The sequence below is a fragment of the Sceloporus occidentalis genome, unplaced genomic scaffold, assembly GCF_023333645.1.
Source record: "Sceloporus occidentalis isolate IW3139 unplaced genomic scaffold, rSceOcc1.0.p SCAF_4, whole genome shotgun sequence".
Classification (NCBI taxonomy): domain Eukaryota; kingdom Metazoa; phylum Chordata; class Lepidosauria; order Squamata; family Phrynosomatidae; genus Sceloporus; species Sceloporus occidentalis.
Window position 1 is genome coordinate 135,520,615 of NW_028316984.1, and position 23,124 is coordinate 135,543,738.

The 23,124-nt window shown below is 38.9% G+C and overlaps 1 protein-coding gene across 1 annotated transcript in view; it reads right to left on the bottom strand.

Moving 5' to 3' along the window:
* Window positions 1-2,317: 2,317 nt before the first annotated feature.
* The window catches only part of SPI1 (Spi-1 proto-oncogene), a 40,241-nt gene continuing 19,434 nt past the window's right edge, over window positions 2,318-23,124 (bottom strand). The window contains exons 3-5 of the mRNA XM_089523506.1: window positions 13,537-13,754; window positions 6,359-6,509; window positions 2,318-3,098 (exon numbers count right to left, since the gene is read on the bottom strand). Coding sequence (XP_089379632.1) covers window positions 2,782-3,098; window positions 6,359-6,509; window positions 13,537-13,754 — 686 coding nt within the window. The 3' untranslated portion in view covers window positions 2,318-2,781. The remainder of the gene's footprint in view (window positions 3,099-6,358; window positions 6,510-13,536; window positions 13,755-23,124) is intronic.

The following is a 23,124-nucleotide window of genomic DNA, read 5'->3' on the forward strand; positions in this document are numbered from 1 at the left end:
CATTTTCTCCATCTCTTCTATATTCACTTCTACTACCTATCTTTGTCTTCATTTTCCTTGCCTCCTTTTTTCTTTCTCTGATTCTTTTTCCTTTGTCTCACACTAAAGAAAATTTTGGAACTTGACTAGAATATATTAATTTTTCAGTATTTTAAAGCTATAGATCTCATTATACCAAACTCACTTATGACAAGACATTCTGAGATGAGACTGCTCTGCACGTCTCTATTGTCTTGTCAGTCTATAATCCATATTATTGTAAACACCATCATCTCACCTGCCCCATAATATTTAACAGTGATTATAATTATTGGCCAGTATAGTCGCCCCTCCATTCTTGTGGACTTGAGATCTGTAGTCATGAATATTCACAGAGGGGCAAACTCCATTTTTTTCAATGAGGCATGCCCCCATGGCATGCCCCCTGCTCATGCTTGTGGGCACCTGCCCCACTGAAGCCTATGGGCTTTAATATCGGCAAATCTCCATTTTCACATGTGGTACTCTCTGGAATGGATCTCCTGCAAAAACAGAGGGTCAACTGTATTCTGTATCAGCTTCTTTAATTAGTGATTTTGAATATGGATGGGTAAATCTAGTGTAAATCTATGGGTAAATTCAATATTTATTATCACTACTTGGTATCTCAGTTGTGACACTATTGCCACAATCATAACTTCCCACTGAAATCTACTTTTCTGGGCATCAGCATTGTGGTGAGAAGAAGGTCCCTTTTGCCAGTGACTGGAACACAGTTGAATTACATTTCCATCAGGATTGGTGGTGAGGTGTGGCTAGCAGATGTTACTTAGTTAAGTATATGTAACAAAGCACCTGCTACAGCTACCATTGTTATTTTGGTGGTGATAGCAATCAATGGTGCATCTACACTGTAGAAATAATGCAGCCTTAAGGTACTAGCAAACAGGTAGAACATGAGATGGGCTTAGGCTGCTTCTACATTGCAGAAATAATGCAGTTGATACCACTCTAACTACAATGGCTCAATGCCATGGAATTATGGGGCTTTATGCAATATGTATCCATATCATTTTGCCTTTCTATTGATGGGGAAAACCAGTCAATAACCTCCCAATTATGCTGCTTTTCCATGACTCCACAGTGTGAAATATTTCTGCAGCACTGATATTGGCAGTCATGTGGCGTCAGTGTCTCCCCCCACCCTCGCTATTCCCAAGAAAGCTTTTCTCCTCTCCCACATTTTTTCTTTTAAAACAAAATCACATTATCATAAGTCCAGAACTGTGTAAAAATAAAAATAACTGAAGGGCATGCTGGGTAGGTTCTAAGACAGGAAGGTGAGATTAAGGAAGAGTGTGGAAGAGAGTGTGAGGGACTGTTGAGAGCAAAAACACCCCAGTCATGCTATTGCAGAGACGTGTGATAATGACAGCTCCCAAGCCAGTATGTTTCCATTTTCTTTTACTAACACAATTGCAGCAAGACTGAGGCTTGTGTGATAATGTCCATAGGAATTTTTTATATATACATAACAAAGACATTTTATTATTTATTCTATTTATACCCTGCTCTTTAGAAATGTTCTCAGAGTGGCATACAAATTGTTAATTAGAAAGTTAAAAGATCACAGTAACTCTGCATACATATGTGCCTTCAAGGTGCTTGAATTCCATATTGTTTTCATAGGTAAGGAACAATTGGTGATAGTTTACCATTGCCTTCCTTTGAATATAGCCAACAGTACCTGGTATTTCCAGATAGACTCCCTTCCAAGTACTAAGCAGCGCTGATACTACTAAGCTGCCAAGTTCAAACATGAACTGGTGCATTCAGTACTTGTTATAAAACTCACTGGTTTATTGTGTGGTGGATATCCATCTACAGCATAACAAAACACCAAGTATTTTCAATGTCATTTATCTAGTGAGAACAACAACAACAAATGTCCTTGGTAGCTGAGTTAGCTGACAGTCTATTTGTTTGGTATTATCCTTTAGAAGTCCTTTCCAGTACTACAAATGCTTAAAAACGGGCATATAAATTAGTAAATGCTGTAGGACTTCACAGTTTAAAAGGGGACATTGAATATGGAAGAATGGAATATGTATGTAAGAATAAGGAGTTACTGGAACAGTAAGAAAAATGCAGCTAGCTAAGAAATGTAGGTTTCTATTATAGCTTGGCTCCACAGGTGAAAATTCTCATCCAGTCACAGATTCAGTCTTTTTAATCTGTGAGAACAGAAACAATATTTTGGAAAAATAAGAGGAGGAAGAGAAAACCATCTTAGACCTGAAGTGAAAAACTAAAGTTGAGATTATGCATTCAGAGTATACCTAGTTTTATTAAATATTTACATGTTATTAGTATTTGCATAGTATGACATATTTCCAGAATCTGTAAATTTCTCTCTAGCCATGGAGAAATATAGCAGAGCTGGTATTAATGCTGGTTTAAAAGCTGAAAGCGAAGGACAAAAAACCTTTGCATCCACTGTAGATTTTAATTACAACACAATCAAATACTTCTAAAAATAATATATCTATACATTTCTTTCTTTAAAAAAACAAAGTCCCTACTACATCCAGCTTGCTGAACAGCAGAAAAGAAACATGTAGGAAATTCAGATCTGAGGAAATGAATTCGTACCAGAAACACTGGATGTTGCAATACCTCAGTGAGACAGGGATGAGAGGATAGGAGGCATAGTATTAGATGTGTGGTTCAGCCATTCATCTCTGCCATTAGTCCAGCTCATGTGTCCTTATTATTTGGCTTTTCAGGATTTGAGACCTTTGTTCAAAGAGAATAGTGCTTTCTATCCATGCCACCTCTGCCCATCACCTCTCCACTAAACTGATATGTCAGCTTCTTCTTGACTTTCTTGACCTCCCCGGTCTTGCCGTAATTTCTCAATGCTCTTGCCATTTTTTGATAGGTCATTTTCTTGCGGTTGCCTTTCTGAACACCCCAGCGGTGAGCCAGTGCTTCTTTATGTTTGGAGGAAAACTGGAAAGTACCCTTTTCCTTATCTACCCACCAGATGCTATCCTTCATATCTCCACTTCGAAGCAGGTCGAGAAGAAACTGGTACAGTCGGATTTTTTTCTTACTACCTGTAAGAAGAAATGGTCAAAAGAAATATATGAGGTACCTTCCTGGGAACAGTGGGAACTATCTTCTACTGCTCTGGGCTATTGATCCGCCTAAGTTCAATATGAGCTAAATTCATTAATGAGCTAACCTCCATATGAATCTGCCTGGTTCTTATGATATTCAGATGAGGGATTTCTTTCCATCCTACCACCTTTACAGTATTGGCAGTTGAGCACATGGGAGAAAGCCTTCTTGATAGTTGCTCCCAGCCAAGGAAGGGAGGCTTTATTTTCCTGCTCTTTTTTCTCTTTTTGCCAGTAGGCAAAGACCTTCTTATTCGAACAGGGCTTCAGCCTTTAATTGTTTGGGACAGAAGGATGTGGCTGTGCTGTTTTTTAAAAAAATATGTAGTATGTCCTTAATGTCTTTAATTGTTTAAAATTAACATTTTCACTGGATTGATTGTTTAATGCTTTTAAAAGTTTTGTAACACATATTGGCGCATTACAGACCGCCGAATTGCAGCGGTCTGACTCCGCCTCCGCTTTCAGCGTCCGGGAGCCACAGCAGCCAAACTGTGCGGCTCCTGGACGCTCCGAAGAAGGAGCGCAGAAATCGTGCTCCTTCCTGGGCCCCGGAAGAGACGGTGCAAGGCGCTAGTCGCGCACTCGCGGCATCACTTCTGGGGCACGACGTGCGGACGCACAGTGTCCGCTACGTCAATATGGCGGCGGCCATGTGGAACGGCCGCCGGCATTTCTCACGGACTCTGTCCGTGATAGGGTTAGGGGCGTCTGGAAGAGACGCCCCTTTTTCAAACTGGGACGTCCTCAGGACATCCCTAATGGCGGTCTGTAACCCGCCATTGTTTCAGCTATTTTGCTTTAACTCAAATTGTAAGGCACTGTGGATCTCACATTGGGAAAAAGGCAGGATATAAATCAACTAACTAACTAATTAAATAATTATCGACTGGCCATGGCTCTCCAAAGTTTTATCTGTACTGCAGAAATAATGCAATTTATCATCATTTTAACTGTCATGGCTCTATCTACAGAATCCTGGGATTTGTAGTTTTGTGATGCACCAGCACTCTTTGGCAAAAAAGGCAAAAACAACAAATCCCAGGATTCCATAGGATGGAACTACAACATTTAAAGTGGTGTCAAACTGCATTATTTCTACAGCACCCTATGGCACTTCCCCTTTCACACAAAGGGGATGAATTTCTCAGGCATAGGAAGATGCATGGAAATGTAAGGTTTTGATCATGGAAGTCATCAGCATATATATATATATATATATATATATATACACACACACACACATACACACACACACACACATACACATACAGTGCGCCCGCGCCATACGCAGGCACGTCATACGCGGCCTTGAGCATACGCGCTCAAGCCGTGGGGCGCGCGTGGGGCGGAAGGGGCGGCGCGTCCCATTCAATATATATATATATATATATATATATATATATATATATATTCAAGACAATCATTTAACAATGTAATATCTTTATTATGGTAATGTACCTTTGGTGATAGAATATGGTTCTAAGGGGCATTTTGGAAATATTCAACATCTTTAAAGTTCAAAACATTTTTAATTTAAAATGAAAACATTTAAAAAGTGGATCTGTTATGACAGTGGGCCAGCCATAATGGAATGATATTAAATCCACATGAGGGAGGTACATGGTAATGCTATCCAGACAAAGACAGACAGGTGTATCTGCTCCAGAAAATACTGTTCATCTATCTGTCCCATGGGTACAATATTATTAGCAACAATGTAGCTGAATCTTTATGGTATACCACAGATAATTTTGAAGATATGCTCCTGAGATAATGAGTTTCAATTGAGTAATAAGGTATTGTTGGGTTGTATTAAAGGTTGTGTTGTGTTGAAGTTGAGTTGGATTAAATAGATATAATAAATAAATGTACACTAAATTATATTGTTAATCACAAGTACAGTAGAATTATTGAATGAACTGGCAGTTCAATATTTGTGTAAATCACAATGATTCAGTGGATCTACACTATCTGGCTCTAGCAATTGGCTAGGAGAAATATAATGTGAGATGTTGGTTATTAGGAGACAGCTGCTATCCAATTGTGTCCTCCTTTGTTTCCCACATCATACTGTTGCTTTTCTGTCTATGCTTACCATAGTCCTTGTTTCTTTCCCTTTCCTTCCTCTGCAGCGATCCTCACAATTCCTGTCCTCCTCCCGCTGATTTTTTCTCTTCTCTCTCTTGCCTCCGTTTCTGTTCATCTCCTGCACTCTCTCTATCTCTCCTTCTTTCTGACTCTCTTTCCTCTGGCTGCTGGCTTTGTTTCCCTTCGGCCACCCTGTCCCCTCAGTTTACTACTGTCTACCTGTGCACCCCATTGCTGCCTCTTCTTTCCCCCCATCTCCCTCAGCCTTGTCTCTCCCTGTCCTCACAGTGGACCTGAGTCAACATGTTCACCCACTGCACCAGCTCTGTGCTCAATGCATCTCTTTTGCTCTTGCTCATTCTGTTCAGAAGCTGGGCAGCAGTGAAGGGCACTACTGACTCTGCCACTGTCACTCTCACTAGCCTCCCAGATGGCTCTCCCCTCCTGTATCCACACTCCACCAATGAAGGCACATTGGTGTATGTTTGTCAGCTTTCCCAGGATCTGAGCTAGAATCAGGCAAAATTATCCAATTAAATTTAAAGGCTGGAATCACTGCAAACAGTTGTCATTTTCTTTGCTTCAGCCTTTACATCGTTTGCTAGATGCCTCTAAGTTTTACCTTCAACTTATACATGAGTATAGAAAATTGTGTAATTTGGAACCCAAAACATGTCTTTGATTTATCCAAGTATATGTGGTACTGATGTTGTTGTTGTTATTATTATTATTATTATTATTATTATTATTAACCTTTATTTATAAAGTGCTGTAAATTTACACTTTTCCCTTACATTTCAGATTGTTATTGCTGTTATTAAAAAGTACCAGTTAGTTGCTGGTACTGTCAGAAATCTATTGACATGCTTAAACTACTTTTCTTTGAGATTCCTAAAATCCTAATAACACTGCAGCATCTGAAAATTTTCTTGCTTCAGGATACTTTCTCTTCAGCATGGCTCTACTGCACTTTGGTCCTATGGTTACCCTCTGATCCTTCCATATGAAGGAAATGTGGTTGCAACCAGGGATGGATTAGAAAAGAAGAGCAAAAAGGTCAAATGGGCCATAGTGCTGAATACAGTCTTTACTTTGCATTTGCTCACCTGCTTCTCCACTCATAATCCCAGGACCAGGTTCTCCAGTATCAGTCTCCCCATCTGACACTTCCAATGGGGGACTCTGTCTCTCTAAATCTTCTTCATCAGAACTGCGTGGATGAGAGGGATACCCACACATGCGAGGCATAATGGTAACCTGTAGGAGACAAGAAGAGTGATGGAGCTGAAGGTTATCCAAGGAAAGAGAATCAAGTGAATGTAATGGCAAGAGTGACAAAGACTTAACTTATGGTGATCCTATGGTAGAGAGACCTTCAAGATACCTGCTCATCAACTATACTGCTCAGGTGTTCCAAACTCAGTGCCACGATTTCCTTGAATCTATCCACCTGCAAGGTGGTCTTCCTCTTTTCATACTGTCTTTTACTTTAACAAATATTGTTGTCTTTTCTAATAGGACCTGCTGACTGACTATAACATATAGCCTGAAATTCATGTGCTCACAGTATGCACAGAATAATATTTAAAAGAGACACATAGCATTGTGAACACAGTATGAGCAATCTTTTCAATTTGTATATAGCTGTGGTTGTTTTTTCCTCCAAATTTTTCATAAGTGGAAATTTTGCTATTCTGAGGCATTGCCATGCCAGCTCATGGGTAAAAAGGCATGGCGGTGCTTTGCTCGAGAAATGGCTCTGTTTTGTTTGTTTGCAGAACCATGTGCCAGAGCCTTGTCTTTGCTTGTACTGTATGTGCAGGAAATACATGATAGGTGGGTGGATCTGAACAAAAAGGGATACTTTCAAATATGAAATGAAAAAGGACACTTTATCATGACTCATGCTGTCCAGTGGGTCAGGCACTGGACATCTGATGTTTTTCTGTTGATGAAGTTATTCCGAAATGCCTCAGCTTAAAAAGTGCGCAACTGGGTTGCTTCAGGGTTGCAGTGACGGGCGGTTAATGACTTGGCAGATTGACTGGAGATGAATAGTGTAGGAAGAGCTGGGATTGGGTAACAGTGTGTGCACATTTCCTGTCATATCTTCAAGTGAAAAACTACTGACCTTATCCATGCAGTCACAATGAAGAGTTTATAGTTCAATACACCACCAGCTAAAAGAAAGGGGGGAAATGGATGACCACTCAAAATTAACCTAAAGTGAAACCCAAAGCAACCTTTCTCTTCATATGGAACCTCTGATGAATGTCAGATGAAGCCATGCATTTCATTAAGGCTACTGAAATTTCCCATTGGTGGCTGTTAACACCACATTTTGCCTTTAATGAAATTAGGTGAACATTTGGATTTCCCCCCCTTAAATGGCACACCAAAATGATTTGAGGTAATTTATTTATTATTTATTTAAGACATTTGTATATCAACCAGAGATCCTAAGGCCATGGCCAACAAATAAAAATATTTAAAACATTACCTAGAGAAAAATCTTTAAAAACAAACTAAAATATTCCTTTAAAATAATTTAAAACCAACCAATTGGAACAGCCAAAGCAGTTTCAAGGGCCAAAAACCATGCAGTAGAGAGGTAGTACTAATGGAAAATTTCAACTATCCTGGTATTTGTTGGAAGTCAAACTCTGCCAAGAATATAAGGTCCAACGATTTCCTTACTTGCCTTGCAGACAATTTCATTGTCCAGAAGGTGGACAAGGCAACAAGGGGATCAGCTATTTTAGATCAGATCCTAACCAACAATGATGACCTGGTTAATGGAGTAGAGGTGGTGGGATCCTTAGCTGGGAGTGACCATGTTCTCCTGGATTTTCTATATGTGCAATGGAAAGGGAAAGCTAAGCATAGTCAAACACACATTCTACACTTTAAGAAAACTGATTCCAGCAAACTTAGGGAAACATTGGGTGTTATCTCATAATCAGAAATACTGAAAGAGAAGGAGGTTCATGATGGATGGGAATTTCTTAAAACTGAGATACTGAAAGCACGATTTCAAGTGGTTCCATTGAGGAAGAAAAATGGAAAGAGTCAGATGAAGCAAGGATGGATATCTAAAGAACTTTCAACTGACCTAAGATTTAAAAGGGTCATGTAAAAGAAATGGGAAAAAGGGGGGAATCACCAAAGAGGAAATCAAACATGTAGCCTGCATATGTAGAGAAAAAGTCAGAAAAGCTAAAGTGCAGAATGAGCTCAGCCTTGCTGAAGAGGCCAAAAACAACAAGAAAGGGCTTTTTTTGGTTATGTCCAAGGAAATTATATCATTTTTTTCCTTATGATATTTTGCACATTACAAGTTTTGGGTAGTTAAGGATCAGTCAGAAATGAAATGATGAGTTAGAAGAAATGTGATAGGATTTTTTTTAAAAAAAAATACTTTTAAAAATAATTAACATTTGGTTCCTTTCCACCTGAATACATCTCTTCGAGCAAGGAGACAATGATTCACGTGGGGATGTCTGCCCTTCACACATTTAGCTAATCTTCTTTCTGCTGTCTCTTTCTCTCTCCCTCTCACCTTTTTTAATACAATAACTGGGAACAGGTTTTCTGGATTATTTTTGTACAAGATCCCATTGAAGACACTGTGGGTTTCATGTCTGATCTGAATAGCAATACAACATAACTTTTTCCTATGTTTTTCTCATAGTATACTGTGTACATAGTATAAACCATATTTGTTTGCCCTGTGGGACAATGAAAATACATACCTTTGGGCTATATGACTGGAAAGGCAGATAGAAAATGGTAAACAAAGGTCCAAAACACAGTGCAGCAATAATCTAGTTTGAGACTGCTTTACCTGCCCTGACTCAGTGCTAGGAAATCCTGGGAACCATAGTTTTGTGAGACATTTAGCCTTCTCTGTCAGAGAGCTCTGGCACCACAATAAACCACAATTCCCACTTAGCCAGGTCAGCTTAAGCAGTCTCAAACTGGATTATTTCTGCAGTATGTTTTGAACAAAGGTTAGCATGTTGCCCAAAGGCATAAAAGGATAATACAACACAGGTAGACTAAAAGAATGCTGCTATTCTGTGTGATGCTTACCCTCAAATCTGTATTGGCTTTGGTTCTCATTCCTGTTTATGCATTTATAGTTTAATTTGTTCTTATTTGTCCCTTATTATATTTGTCTGTCACATCTTATCTCATTTTCTCTTGTTACTGTGAAACTTTGGGGTGTAAGCTCCTTGGAGCAGGGACTTTTCTTTTGTTGTTTAAGTTGCAAAACATTATGTATGCAGTTATCAGCAAAAACATCAATTCCAATAGATTTATTATATCACTATTATATAGCTTGTTTATTCTGTACATCAACATAACAACTAAGTTCTACAGACACATGACTCACCATCAGCACCACTGATTGTTTGACTGTCTGAACTTCTTATACTGCACCAAGATCATGCTATGACTTCATGGTGTATCAACTTCCTTTTGGAATGGGACTCATTTCCTTGAATTTGTCATTTCTCTCAAAATGAGCTTGGCCAAGTTTTAAGATCCTTTGGAAGGTTTTCTGATGGCTCCACTACCATCATAGGCATATTTGGTGGCAACATGGGAAAGAGTCTTCTCAGTGGCTGCTCCTGGGCTGTGCAACTCCTTTTCATAGAAATCTGTGTTTCTCTACTCTCTGCTCTCTTTTTATCAGCAAGCAAAAGACCTTTATGTTTACCCAAGCCTTTGAGTATCAACTGTCTGTTACAGAAGGTATTTTTAATTGTCCTGCGTTGTGTTTTAATTTTACCATTATTATATTTTTTCATGGCCTTTAAATTTGTCTCAGTGAATGTTTTAATATGATTGTTTAACTTTTTTTTAAAAAAAAACTAATTGCTTTAACTGCATTTTTGTTTTAACTCATATTGTGAGCTACCTTAGGGTCCCAAATGGGAGGAAAGTGGCATATTAAACAAACAAATAAACAAATATTGTTTTCATCCTATATATATATATATATATATATATATACACACACATACACAGTATGCCCGTGTTTTATGCGGGCATGCCATACGTGGCTGTCAGCATATGCTGAAAGCCGTGCCGGAAGAGCCCGTCGCGGCCCTGGAAGAACTAATGGGGCGAGTGCCCATGGACATGTGTGTTGCCGCATGAGCCCCATTACTTTCTATGGGGATTCAGCATACGCTGATTTCCCCTTATGCGGAAAGATCCAGAACAGATCCCTTCATAAGGGGAGGGTGCACTGTAATTTTCAGACTGTAGAAGCAGAAAACTGTGTCTGCTTCAGCATTAGATTCCTTTATGGCAATTATCATGGTAGTCCATTGGATGTAAGTACACCTCTCAAAATTTTGGCTATTATATATAGGTAATCTTTCAATAAGGTAGTTATAAACAACATCTAACTCTACTGGTATCACCACTGAGAACATTTACAGAGTTTAAGCAGTGGTAGCTGGAGTATTAACCATACTGCTGTTTCAGGTACACTTTACCTTCCCTATTCACTGATTCAACCATCCATGGCTTGGGAAAAAATTAATTCCAAAAAGCAAACCTTTATTTTTCCCATTTTGTGCAAGAGACACCATTCTACTACCCCATTCTATATAATGGGACTTGAGCATCCATAGATTTTGGTATCCGCAGGGCGCTGGTGATCCTGGAACGAAACCCCAGTGCACATTGAGAGCCTACTGTACATGTTTAGAGGTGTCTAAGGCTGTGTCTACACTGACAGGAAAACCCAGTTTAGTTTCAGGTTAACCTGATCTGCAGTGATCATGGGATTATCTGCACACACCAAGGTGAGTTTGGAAGAACTCTCTTTTGAACACACCCTGGTTCGATAAATTGCAGTATGCTCAGCCAGATAGTTGTGGCTGTTTTGGTTTTATCTTTTCTGGCCCCCAAGCATGTGATTGCTCATAGTTCTAAACTCTTCCCCCAGCCTCATAAAGATGTCACACACACACACACACACACACACACACACACACACACTAGAGTATCTGGATTTTTCAATCAAAACAGGGGTTAAATCCCTACATTTTCCCTCTGAATTAAAGTCCTTAGGCAATGAAAAAGCCAAAATATGACCCCAGTCATCCCATATGTCATTTGGATAGTTTGCCATGAAAACTAGGTGAGACTGTTTTATTTGGTCCATGTAGACACACACTAAATTCCAGGGGCAATAAGGAAATATAATCCCTGTTTGGTCATGAAGTTGACTAGTTATTCTTTGGTAATTCAATATTTCCCAATGATACCTAGTTCATGCCACAGACTGCTAACTTATTTAGGCCAGAATTACACAGTACACACAATACAAGACTACCAGCAAAATCAGCAGGGTAATTTAATTACAAAACAAAAGTGATTCTAACATTTCATGAGAGGGAGAGAACTTAACATGGCAGTGCTATTAACAACTGCTGCCGCATGTAACATATAATGTGTGATGCCAGCGTGAAGTAGATTTCAAAGATAGCATGGGTATAACGCGTAACATTGTTCCAGCCTTTGACATGTTTAAATTGTTCTATTATAGTTCTGATTACCCAATTCTGATTAAATAATATAGACTTTCAAGGGTTCAAGGAAATTTATAATCCAAAATATTACTCTCTTTCTTCATTCTGGTGATTGCTCATTGCTATGAAAAGGAACTTCAAGAACTAAAACAGTATAGCTATAACAGCTTGGTTGAGCCCGGTAGTGGTCACTAAATCCAGCTGCACCATGAGTCAGCCTCTAAGAAAAAGAGCTACTTCCTTATACAGGTTGGTGCTTCTCAGGGTATTTAATGGGCAGGACCAGCAGTTATTTTGTCACAATGTGCCAAGGACTAGCACTATATTTGTGTCCATTGACTACAATGGTATCTTTCTTTCACCAGTGACTGCAGTCAATGGCTTGAGGACTTGCACTGATCCAGGGACCAGCACTTTGAGTAGCACTGATATAGGTCACTGAGGGAGGGTAAGGGGTGGATGAGATTGAACACTGTGCTGTATCAGATACATTTTCAAAACTACCTAGATCTCAGGGGAGATAAGGAAAAAGAATCTGTGTTTGGTCATGAAGATGAGTGTGTAGTTTGGGCAATTCATTATTTCCCAGTGCTTCCAAGTGTTATCTAAAGGTACTCATGTCTTGTCCTCTGTGGAAAGAAGAGACTTGGGAATGCACATGATTATTGGAAAGAGAACCAAAGGGGTGGTGGTGGTGGTAGAACTAAGCAGACATCCTTTCCCTACCCAGTTTTTCCCCTGAGTTCTAATGGAAGCTGCACTCCTTGGGCTAAGAGCTACTTTAGTAAAGAGATTTTGTTAGGAAGCCTAGTACAAAGGAAATGCTTTTAAAGATCTATTACTCCTTATCCACAGCTTCTATTTCTAGATGAGGAGGAGGGGAAGAAGGAGGATGCAAATTAAACTGCCATGTATAGCATTAGATGTAGTTTGACCAATAAACGGTCATTGTCATGAAGCTGTTATATTAAAAAAAATGGCAGGGAACTGTACATGGCATCTTGGTTGATCCTCATTAAAATGCCCTTTCTGTTGATCTTTGTTTTTACTAAACAATCATTCCACTTAGAGATGTCAGATCTCAGGACCTGATCCTGAATCTTCAGTCCTTAGGGTAAGGCAGAGGAATTGCAGGGCAAGAGCGGTGCCTGAAATGTGCATGTGAATATATTTCCTAATTTATTATGAATGAATGAATGAATGAATGAATGAATGAATGAATGAATGAATCTTTATTTATATACCGCTATTCCAATGATCACAGCGGTTTACAATCAGTTAAAATACAACAACAGCAAAGCCAATAAAAGAAATCCCCCCACATTAAGCAATAAGATACAAGCGATAAAAATATCCATCATTCAATCACCTATTAAAACCAATAAAACCAATAATACCAATACACCAAGGACTTTTATATCTATATAACTAGCATATTTTGTGCAACCAGGTTTTATGCTTAGTATTGTGTTTAATGTCATTATCAGGAGCCACCAAGGCTTGTTTACTGTGACATCACAAGAGGTTCTCTCTAAGTTTCACATTTGACCCTAAAATTCTCAGGGCCTTGGACAGTCCTGGCCTCGTTGCTCTATTGTAATATCCCATTTTCATGTTCTGTACAGTCTCTTTTCCATGTGTTTGGCAAACTTGGGTTTTTCCACCTCTCTTGCCCCCCAAAAAATCTGAAAGAATTTCCATAGTGATATATATAATTGGAGTGCTGGTTGTACCTGGTGGTTGTGGTTGAGCCCAAGATGTGTAACAGGGATCCCAGAATCTAGAACATGCATCTGTTCAATCTCCATGTGCCGGTAGAGCTGCTGCAGCTGAGGTGGCTGTACACTTTGAAGCTCTGCAAAGTGGTTGCCCCCAAAGTTCTCAAAATCAGCATGTAGGGGATGATGGTGATATTCCCAATAGTGGTCTGATGGAGATAAAAGCAACTCACCTGCTAACACAGAAAAGAAAAGAAATCAGGCCTTTGTTTTTGCATAATATTGACAACCTAGCTAAATCTCTTTGATTTAGTGTTATTCCAGAAAGAGTTTGCTTCCCTGTGAAATACATGAACTTTGAACTTGATTCCAATGTCTGGAGCAGAATGTGGATTTTTAACAAAACACAAGATGGTCATCTGAGGTACAAGCTCTACCCACAACAAAGAGACATCTGCAGAATCCCCTGAAACTGCAAACTGCTTCCCCACAATAAGCCTATACGACTCACTTCTAGACTATCTGAAATACCATATCTCTCTATATTTATTTTATTTATTTATTTCCAGGATTTATATCCCGGATTCAAGGCAGGTTACAATATTTAAAAAAGACAGAGATAAGATTTATCTGCCCAAGTATAAAGATTCTCAGGAGGAGGGCTTTCTCTCACAGGGTGACCAGATGTCATAGCAGCAAAGGAAGACAAGGCGCCACAAAATGTAGGATGTTTGGGGGGAAATGTAGGATCTTACAAAATAAAAGCTAAAAACACTACTGTAAGAATAAATTCATGCTTCTTCATCATGCTCAAAATGGAGGATATTTTGGAATTCCTCCTGGCTGAAAGGTAGGACATGTCCTGGAAAAGGAAGATGTCTGGTCACCCTGTTCTCTCAGTCCTACCACCATCACAGGCCTGTCTGGTGACCACACAAGAGACAGACTTCTTGATGGCAGCTCCCAGCCTGTGGAATTGCTCTCCTGGTAGACTAGGTTGCTCCCTCTCTCTTTTTCTCTTATCAGCAGGCAAAGATCTGTTTATTTCAACAGGCATTTAATGATTGAATGGTTACACTAAAGTGCCATTTTATGGGTGTGTGCACGCTATATTTTTATTCTTATTTTTATATTTTATTCTTATTTTATTCTTATGTTTATATTTTAAAAATGATTTTATGCACATTGATATTTACAGTGTTTTAATATGATAGCTGTTTAGTTGTGTTTTAACTTTTCTTTCATCACCTTTTTAGTTTTATCTTGCTTTAACCTTACAGTAAGTCACCTTGGGTCCCATATCATATGAAAGGTGGGATAATGAATAATATAAAATAACTGAGTAGCCGCATTTCTGCAGCCTTCAATGGCAGGCTGCTTATGGTTTAAAACAAGGGTGGGTAAAAGTGACACTGTAAGGCTATTTTTTGTAACAGGGACAACACAAACAACAACAGCAACACAACACCTTGCTCCCTTAAACTGCATCCTTTTCTAGCAATAAATAAATAAATGGTGTTTGTTTGTGTGTTAGATTTTCTCTCCAGGAAGCCTCCAGTAAAAACAATTTTATCTTAAAGTAAGTCACAGTGGTTAACATAAACAAATCCACATGTATGTATACATATTTAGTGAACATCCTGTCACTTTCAGATTTCTTCATTTTTGGCAGTCCATGTGGCCCCTAGAATGTTTCTGAAGGAGAAAACTGGGTATCTAGACCCACTGAAGTTACCCAGCCCAGTTTAAAAGTTGCCACAACACCCTGCAATAGCCTTGTTCCAGAGCACTGTGGGAAATTTTAAATGCTGGAGGGGGGGCTCATAGCTCAGGTCAGAATTCAGCAGCTATAATATGGAGGGATGGATGGACCCAATCCGAAGAGGTCTACTGGGTGCTGACGCTGGGCCTAACTCTCCATTTGCAGAAAGTACAGACTTTCACATTTGGAGGCCAGGGTTTAAATTCCCGCATCCATAGAAAGCCAGTGAGTGAAGCTGGGTAAGTCATAATCTCACAAGCCTCAGAGAAACACAATAGCAACACTCCACTGATAAATCCCGCCAAAAAAAACCCTGCAATAAGGTTGTCAAAGTCAGAGCTGAGAGCACAGAAGAACAATACTAAAATTTATTCCCCACAGCACAGCTGTGCATTGGCTAGCTTGCCATGGGTGTGTTGCATTTTCTTGAAAGAAACCAGAATAACTTAACTGCTATCACCCAGTGGTTGCATTTAAACTCTGTAAAACACATGATAGCAGCCAGCTGGCTAGGTGGGTGTACACTTGGTTAACCAGTTTAATTTGTTATCATACCCTCATTGCCCAGACAGCTGTAAGGAAAATATATATGAACATTAAGCCCCATGAAAGATTCATCAGTACAACAGCCAGAGATCCATCATCTTAATAATAAATGAATGATACTAGGGCTGTTAAAGTTCTGATGCTGTTTGGTGCTACATGCAAACTATAATGTGTTCCAGTCCTTAATGTGGAATTATCTATGTGCCATAGGATAATATGCAATTAGAAGAATAATTTCAATTTATTTTGTTTGATGACATTATGAAGTGAAAGAACTATGCTTTTGTCTGATGTAAGATACCACATAAGCCAGTTAAACCAGCTATGGGGAAGAAAGCTCAGAAAGATCTACCAGGAAAACATTGGATTTAGCCTTGTCTGCCTGTCTGTGTGTATCTAAAAATGTGAAAGAATTATGAAATATCTCAGTATGTTCGAGACCTTCTGCTTCAGCATTCATCAAACAGTACAGGCACATTGGGCTACAATTCTGTTGTTTCCTACCAGGAAGTAAGCTCCACTGAACTCAGTGGGACTGAATTCTGAGTAGAGAGTTGTGCCGAAAGTTTGTCATTGCAAAATCAGTCTTAAAAAACTTTAAGATGTATTATGACTTACATTTTTGTTAACCAGAGGCCACCACATTTCAGCCTTAACTAAATTATCATAAGGTGTTCTTGTTTTAATTACTACTCAATCACACTTTCTCCTTCTGTCTGTAAATGTACAGTCAACCCTGCATATCCACAGATTCTGCCTCCACGGATTCAGTCAACAATGACTTGAAAATATTCCCCATCACCCACAAAAAAATCTAAAAAGTAAACCTTGATATTGCTGTTTTACATAAGGGACAACATTGTATTATGCCATTGTATATAATGGGACTTAAGCATTCATAGATTTTGATATTTGGGGTGGGTGTGTTCTGGAGCCAAACCACAGTGGATACCAAGGGCCCACTGTATATATGTTGTTGTTGTTAACTGCCCTCAAGCCGGTTCTGACTCATGGTGACCCCGAGGATTAGACATCTCCAAGAATCCCTATTCTCCACTGCCCTGCCCAGATCCTGCAAACCCTTGCCCACATCCCCCCCCCCCCCGGTGAAACATCTCCAAGATTCACTGACTTCCACTGCTCTGCTTAGATCCTGCAGGCTCAGGCCTGTGACCACCCTGATTGAGTCTATTCATCTAACTTTTGGTCTTCCTCTCTTTCTTCTACCCTCTACCTTTATTGTTTTTTTTTCTAGTGATGCATGCCTTCTCGTTATGTGGCCAAAGTACAATAGTCTCAACTTGATCATCTTTGCTTCCAAGGAGAGTCCTGGTCTGATCTGTTCAAGAACCCATTTGTCTGTCTTCTTGGCCATCCACAGTATCCTAAGTACTCTTCCCCAGCACCACATTTCAAATGAGTTGATTTTCTTTCTAATAAATAATAATAAAATAAAAGTTTTATTTATATACCACCTTTCCTTACAGATCAAAGTGGTTTACAGTTAGGCAAAGTTGTGTGACACCTGTCACAGTACAGAATAATAAAATATTACAATCAAAATTAGACACATACAAGCACATCGGTTAAAAACCCAGGGCGGATACATTTGGTTAAAAACTACAGATTATGTGTGAGAGGCTACATCCTCTAAACTGAATCAGAAGGGAAGGCTGCTTGAAAGAGGTAAGTTTTTAATACCCTCTTAAAAGTTTCTATTGTGGGGCTGAGTCGGATCGTCTCTGGAAGTGCGTTGCAGAGAGTAGGGGCTGTTGAGGAGTAAGCCCTCCGGTGAGTTGTTGTTAATTTTACATTGGGGCAATCAAGCAAAAATTTCCCCATTGTTCTGAGGGTGCGGGGCGGATTGTGTAGGGAGAGGCGCTCCCTTAAGTAACTCGGGCCCAAGCCATGTAGGACTTTATAGGTAACGGCCAACACTTTGTATTGCGCCCGGAAGCTGATAGGTAGCCAGTGGAGAGATTTTAGAATGGGTGTTATATGGTCCCGTCTAGGGGTGCCTGTGATCAATCTGGCTGCGGCATTCTGTAGTAGTTGTAGCTTCCGAACTTGGTAAAAAGATAGCCCCATGTAGAGCGCATTGCAGAAATCCAAGCGAGAAGTTACCAGTGCGTGTACTATAGTTTCAAGGTCCTTTCTGCCCAGACAGGGACACAGTTGGCATATCAGCCGAAGCTGGTACCAGCTTCTGTTTGCTTTCTTCACTGTCCAACTCTCACATCCGTACATGGTAACTGGGAATACAGTGGCCCAAATGATTCTAGCTTTAGTGCTCAGTTGTATTGTTTTTGCTCTTTAGTATCTTTTTAGTTCCTTCATAGCTGCCCTTCCCTGTATATAAATACACTCACTGTATCTCACTGTGTATATAGATACACAAAAATGCCTATGCCTACAACACCTTATGTTACAATTTGTGTTTCCATAGGATTCTTTGTTTTTGTTTTTTATGCAAGCACCCTACTGCCTACATCCAATGTTGATTTATTTATTTACTTATTATTGCATACTAGTGGATGACCACTCTCCACTAGAGATTTTTCTGCTTCCCTGCCCCATGCAACCATTTGTGGTGCTTAAAAATGGACTCCAGAAGATCTTCCAGTCCCACAGAACCCATTTTGGAGGTGCAAGGAGTTGCAAGGAAGGTGAATCATCTCCTTCAGTGACAGAAGCAGGGCTATCAAAAGAACCAACCCACTGTGTCCTGATAGGAGATTGCTTTGTCTACTATCTAGATAAATTTCATCTTGGACATTACAACATTCAGCAACAGAACAGGCAATCATACACTACATTAACCATTTTCTTACAACATTTAGGAAGACCACAACATTTTAACAATAACAATAGCAGTAGCAGCAGCAGCAGAAAAAGCACACTATTGCATATCATAATCTGACTCTAAAACTATGTTGGTCAAGAGTATCTGCAACAGAAGAAGCTTTGTGAGTTTTCTGTTGTGTGTTAAGCAAACAAATGTAACCTTGCATATTCATTATTATCCATCTGATGGTGAATGGTTCCAGAATGATAGTTACATAATTGTGAATTCCTACAATTATTATAATCATTGTGTACATGCATATATAAAGCCCCCTTGCTTACTCAAGTGAATCTTAGGTTCACCTGTGTGCATGTTTTCAAGTCATCTACTGACTGAAGGTGACCTTATGAATTTCATAGGGTTTTCTTAGGCAAGGAGTACACAAATGTGGTTTGCCAGTTCCTTCCTCTGAAATATAGCCTACAGCACCTGGTATTCATGTTAATGATCTTCCATCCAAGTAATAACCAGAGCTGACCCAGCTTAGCTTCCAAGATCAGATGGGATCTGATGCCTTTCAAGTATTTAGGTCGAGCCCATCATTATTTATTCACTCTGCCTGGCAGCAGCTAACCCAAGATGGAGGATGATTCTTTCCCAGTCTTCCTACCTGCCAGCTAGAGAAATTGTGGATTGGCTTATATCATGAAGCATGTACAGAGCTACAACACTTTTTTCTGGTACATTATCTGTACCTGTATTTTTCAAGTGTTCACATGGTTGTTGTCATGTTCCTTTTCTCCAACTTTCAGCTCTAAAACTCACAGGAAACATCTACTCATGAACTGCTAATCATGATGGTTACATAGTACCTCTTGTATCAGAGACAATATGGGTTTTTAGTTAACAGTGATGGGTTATAATAGAGAGTCTGCTATTGTGTTCATGACCAGTTTGTGAGCTTCCCATTGACACATGGTTGGCCACACTGTGAAGTGAATGCTGCACTAGCTAGGTCTTTGGTCTGATCTAGTCCAGCTCTTTTTATGTGGGGAAAAGATCAGAATGCTTTTGCTCAAAGGAAACATTACCAGGAGACTGGTGGCTTTTTTTCTTCTACTTGCATTGGAGTCATTCTGAAAAATCTTATATGAAGTGAAAGAGGATGTGAAAGAATTCTTTGTTGTGGAGACAGTACTGCATTTGTCTTTAATGTCATAAAAAGGTTAAAGGAAGGACAAAATTCACTTCCCTCTCCTTATTCATAGGTGGATAGTCTATTGGAATACAGATCCAGATATTGTGTTTCTTAAATGGCTTGTTTTATTACCCACTTCTACTACACAATTCTACTATAGAAAAAACATCCTTTATATGAGAAGACATGTTTCTGCTTTTAAGTATTAGATATTAGCCAGGCAGGCATCACAATCATCTATGTTTCTAATATTTTTATTTCAGTTTCATCACACTTCAAAGAAAAGAAAATAGGAAGGAAGGAAGGAAGGAAGGAAGGAAAGGGTTTTTATAAAAGAATTTGGTACAAAAATGTGATAATCACCAATCTTTTGTGTAAGCTTTCAGTTTCTGTGTGACTAGTAAACCAACTATAATTTTAATCCCCCCTTCTTTTGTGAAAATTTAATGTTGGCTAAAGCATTTTACAAGAAAGGAGATATTATGGATGATAATTGGATGACCCATGTTGACATGATCATTTTCTAAGGAAAACCTTATAAAATTAAAATAAAAGAAGAATTGAGTGAAGAGGGAATTAAATGCCATTGGCTGTTATACAGAAAACTGAAAAAGTAAAACTAAGATTGAAATAAACTTAAATAGCATAGAAGGAAAAATGACTGAGTTGGAAAGAGTACGCATTACAGACAAACAAAAGTTATTCCCCAAAATATATGCGATACTTTTACAATGGGAAACAGAGGAACAAATACTGAAAGTCTCCATGATAAAATGGACCCAGAACACAGGCCACACCATTGAATTGGATAAATGGAGAAACATATGGGGAAAAAACTATGAAATACACCTCCTGTCAAAATAAATGAGAAAATCTTCACAAAATGCATTTTAGATGGTATCACCAGATAAATTAGATGGCATCACCAGATGGCATCACCAGAATAAATTATCTAAAATGTATAGAAAAATAGAGAATATATGTTGGAAATGTGGGAAAGAAATAGGAAACGTCTTGGTGGACATTTGTAAAAGTGAAACATTATTGTACTTTGTCCACCAAATGACTGAGAAAATTTTAATATCAACAGTCCAAATGAAACATGAAGTGTATCTGTTAGGGTTAAGAGAGGATGAAAGTAACATTAACAAAGCAAGGATTATATTCTACATGATAGCGACAGCCAGGATCATAGATGCCCAAACTTGGATGAATAATACAGTACCTACAGTGCAGAATTGGATAATGAGACTACTATGGCCAAAATGGACAAATTAACTTGTCTTCTGAAAGGAAAAAGTTTAGACAGATTTATGAATGACTGAGAACATATTATGAGCTATCAGTGACATGTCGAGAGAGCTTGCTACTGCTGGTTTTACAGATTAAAGATGCAAAGGACATTAATCTGTACATTGTACATATATAAACTTTTCAAAAATTGTTGATATAATCAAAGTTAAGTATATGACAAGGAACAGTACAACTGCATAATTAAATCACCAGGACCTATTAGGTTGGAAGTCAATGTTTGAGAAAGAGAATTGTGAATGCAAGATGGATGTACAGTGGGATTTCCACTGGAGTTTGGTTCCTTGACCCCCCTGTGGATATCAAAATCCATGGATGCTCAAGTCCCATAAAATTGTCAAATATTGTCCCTTATGTAATATGGCAAAACCAATATTTGCTTTTGGAATTTATGCATAATTATAAATATTTTCGATTTGTGGATGGTTAAATCCATGGATTAAAATTCTTGGATACAGAGGGCCAACTGTATGTGATTGATGGTTGACTCCTGTGCAATTTTACATGTTCTTTTAAAATTAACATTATTAAAAATATTAATTAATAATTAATAATTTTAAAAATAAAAAATAATAATGTTGGCATTCATGAAAAGATCTAGTTGCATAGGAGAGGCTAGATGATAAAACAAATAAGAAGAGAAGATGTAGAAAAAACCCACCCTAAAACACCAAGTAAACATATGGGTGCAAAATGCTCTCAGAAGACATCTAATTCTTCTGCCTTCACCACAGCATGAAAACAGTTATATAAAAGTCCAGCTCAGGGCCTTGGTTCTCCATTTAAAATGTATAATCAAAGCATTTCATACACTCTGGTCCAGCAATATGAAATGGGAGCAAATTAGGAAGCTGTGCTCAGCAGGGGAACTCCATGTTTGATAAACTGTCTAGAAGCTTCACTGAAACAGTATAGAAATCTTAAAAATCAAGAAAGCAAACAAACATGTCTGGAAACTCCTGCATCCAGAACAGTTCAGGGTGACATTCCACAGAGAACTGGTTAGTCCAGACAGTACTTTTTGTGTGTGGCAAATATGGATGTTATTTCTTAGAAAATAGCTCATGATGTAAAGCCCCTTAATCCACTTCTCTTTTATTAGGGCATTTTCTTTCCATTTTAGGCTTCATCACTGTTGTCTTTGTTGCTATATTACATAATCGAGTATCTAAATACTTTAGGAATGTGTGCAATGATGTTTCCAAACACATTGTTGTGGCTTAAATATAGGTGAAGTAGTAAATACCCTAAAGACACCAGATCCCATCTGATCTTGGAAGCTAAACAGGATCAGCCCTGGTCAGTACTTGGAATAAGAGGTGATGTAAGCTATATTTCAGATAAAGGAAGTGGTAATGCCACTTTGAGTACAAATGCAAATATTCTGGCACTGATATGGCCCCTTTTGGAGCCATGCAATCACAATTCCATGAAAAAGGAAGGTGGAGGTACATCTTCTGCTCCTGCCAGCATCTATGGCCAGAATCCTGTTGGTATCTTATGTCAATATCACAACCTTTCAGGACAGCATAAGGCAGTTTTTAAATGTGGTGCAGGAGCATGATGATCATTCTGCTCATTCCCAAGTCATGATGACAGGGATAGTTTGTGGTGCTGCCCCATCAACAACCTCTTTCCTTCTGCCATCATACTTCCTCCTCTGCCCCTGCCACATTCTACACCTCAATACTTAACACAAGTCAACGGCATCTTGGCCAATGTAACCTATCCAGACTTGGACCCTGAGAGCAGGGTTAGAATCGTGATATAAATTCATGGGCTTTTCTCATTATTTGGAATGGTGAGCCTGCAGGCTTCTTCATTCTGAGGAAAGTAACACAAATCTCCTTCTCTTTTGTCCACCCATCCTAACCTCTCAGAAATGTAAATTGATACTTTCAGAGATCTTTCCACCTCTTCTCTCTCCGCTCCTTTATCTCATTTCTACCCGAAATGAAGCTAGTTTACTTCTGTCTGAGCTTAGCAATCTTAGAGGGCTTT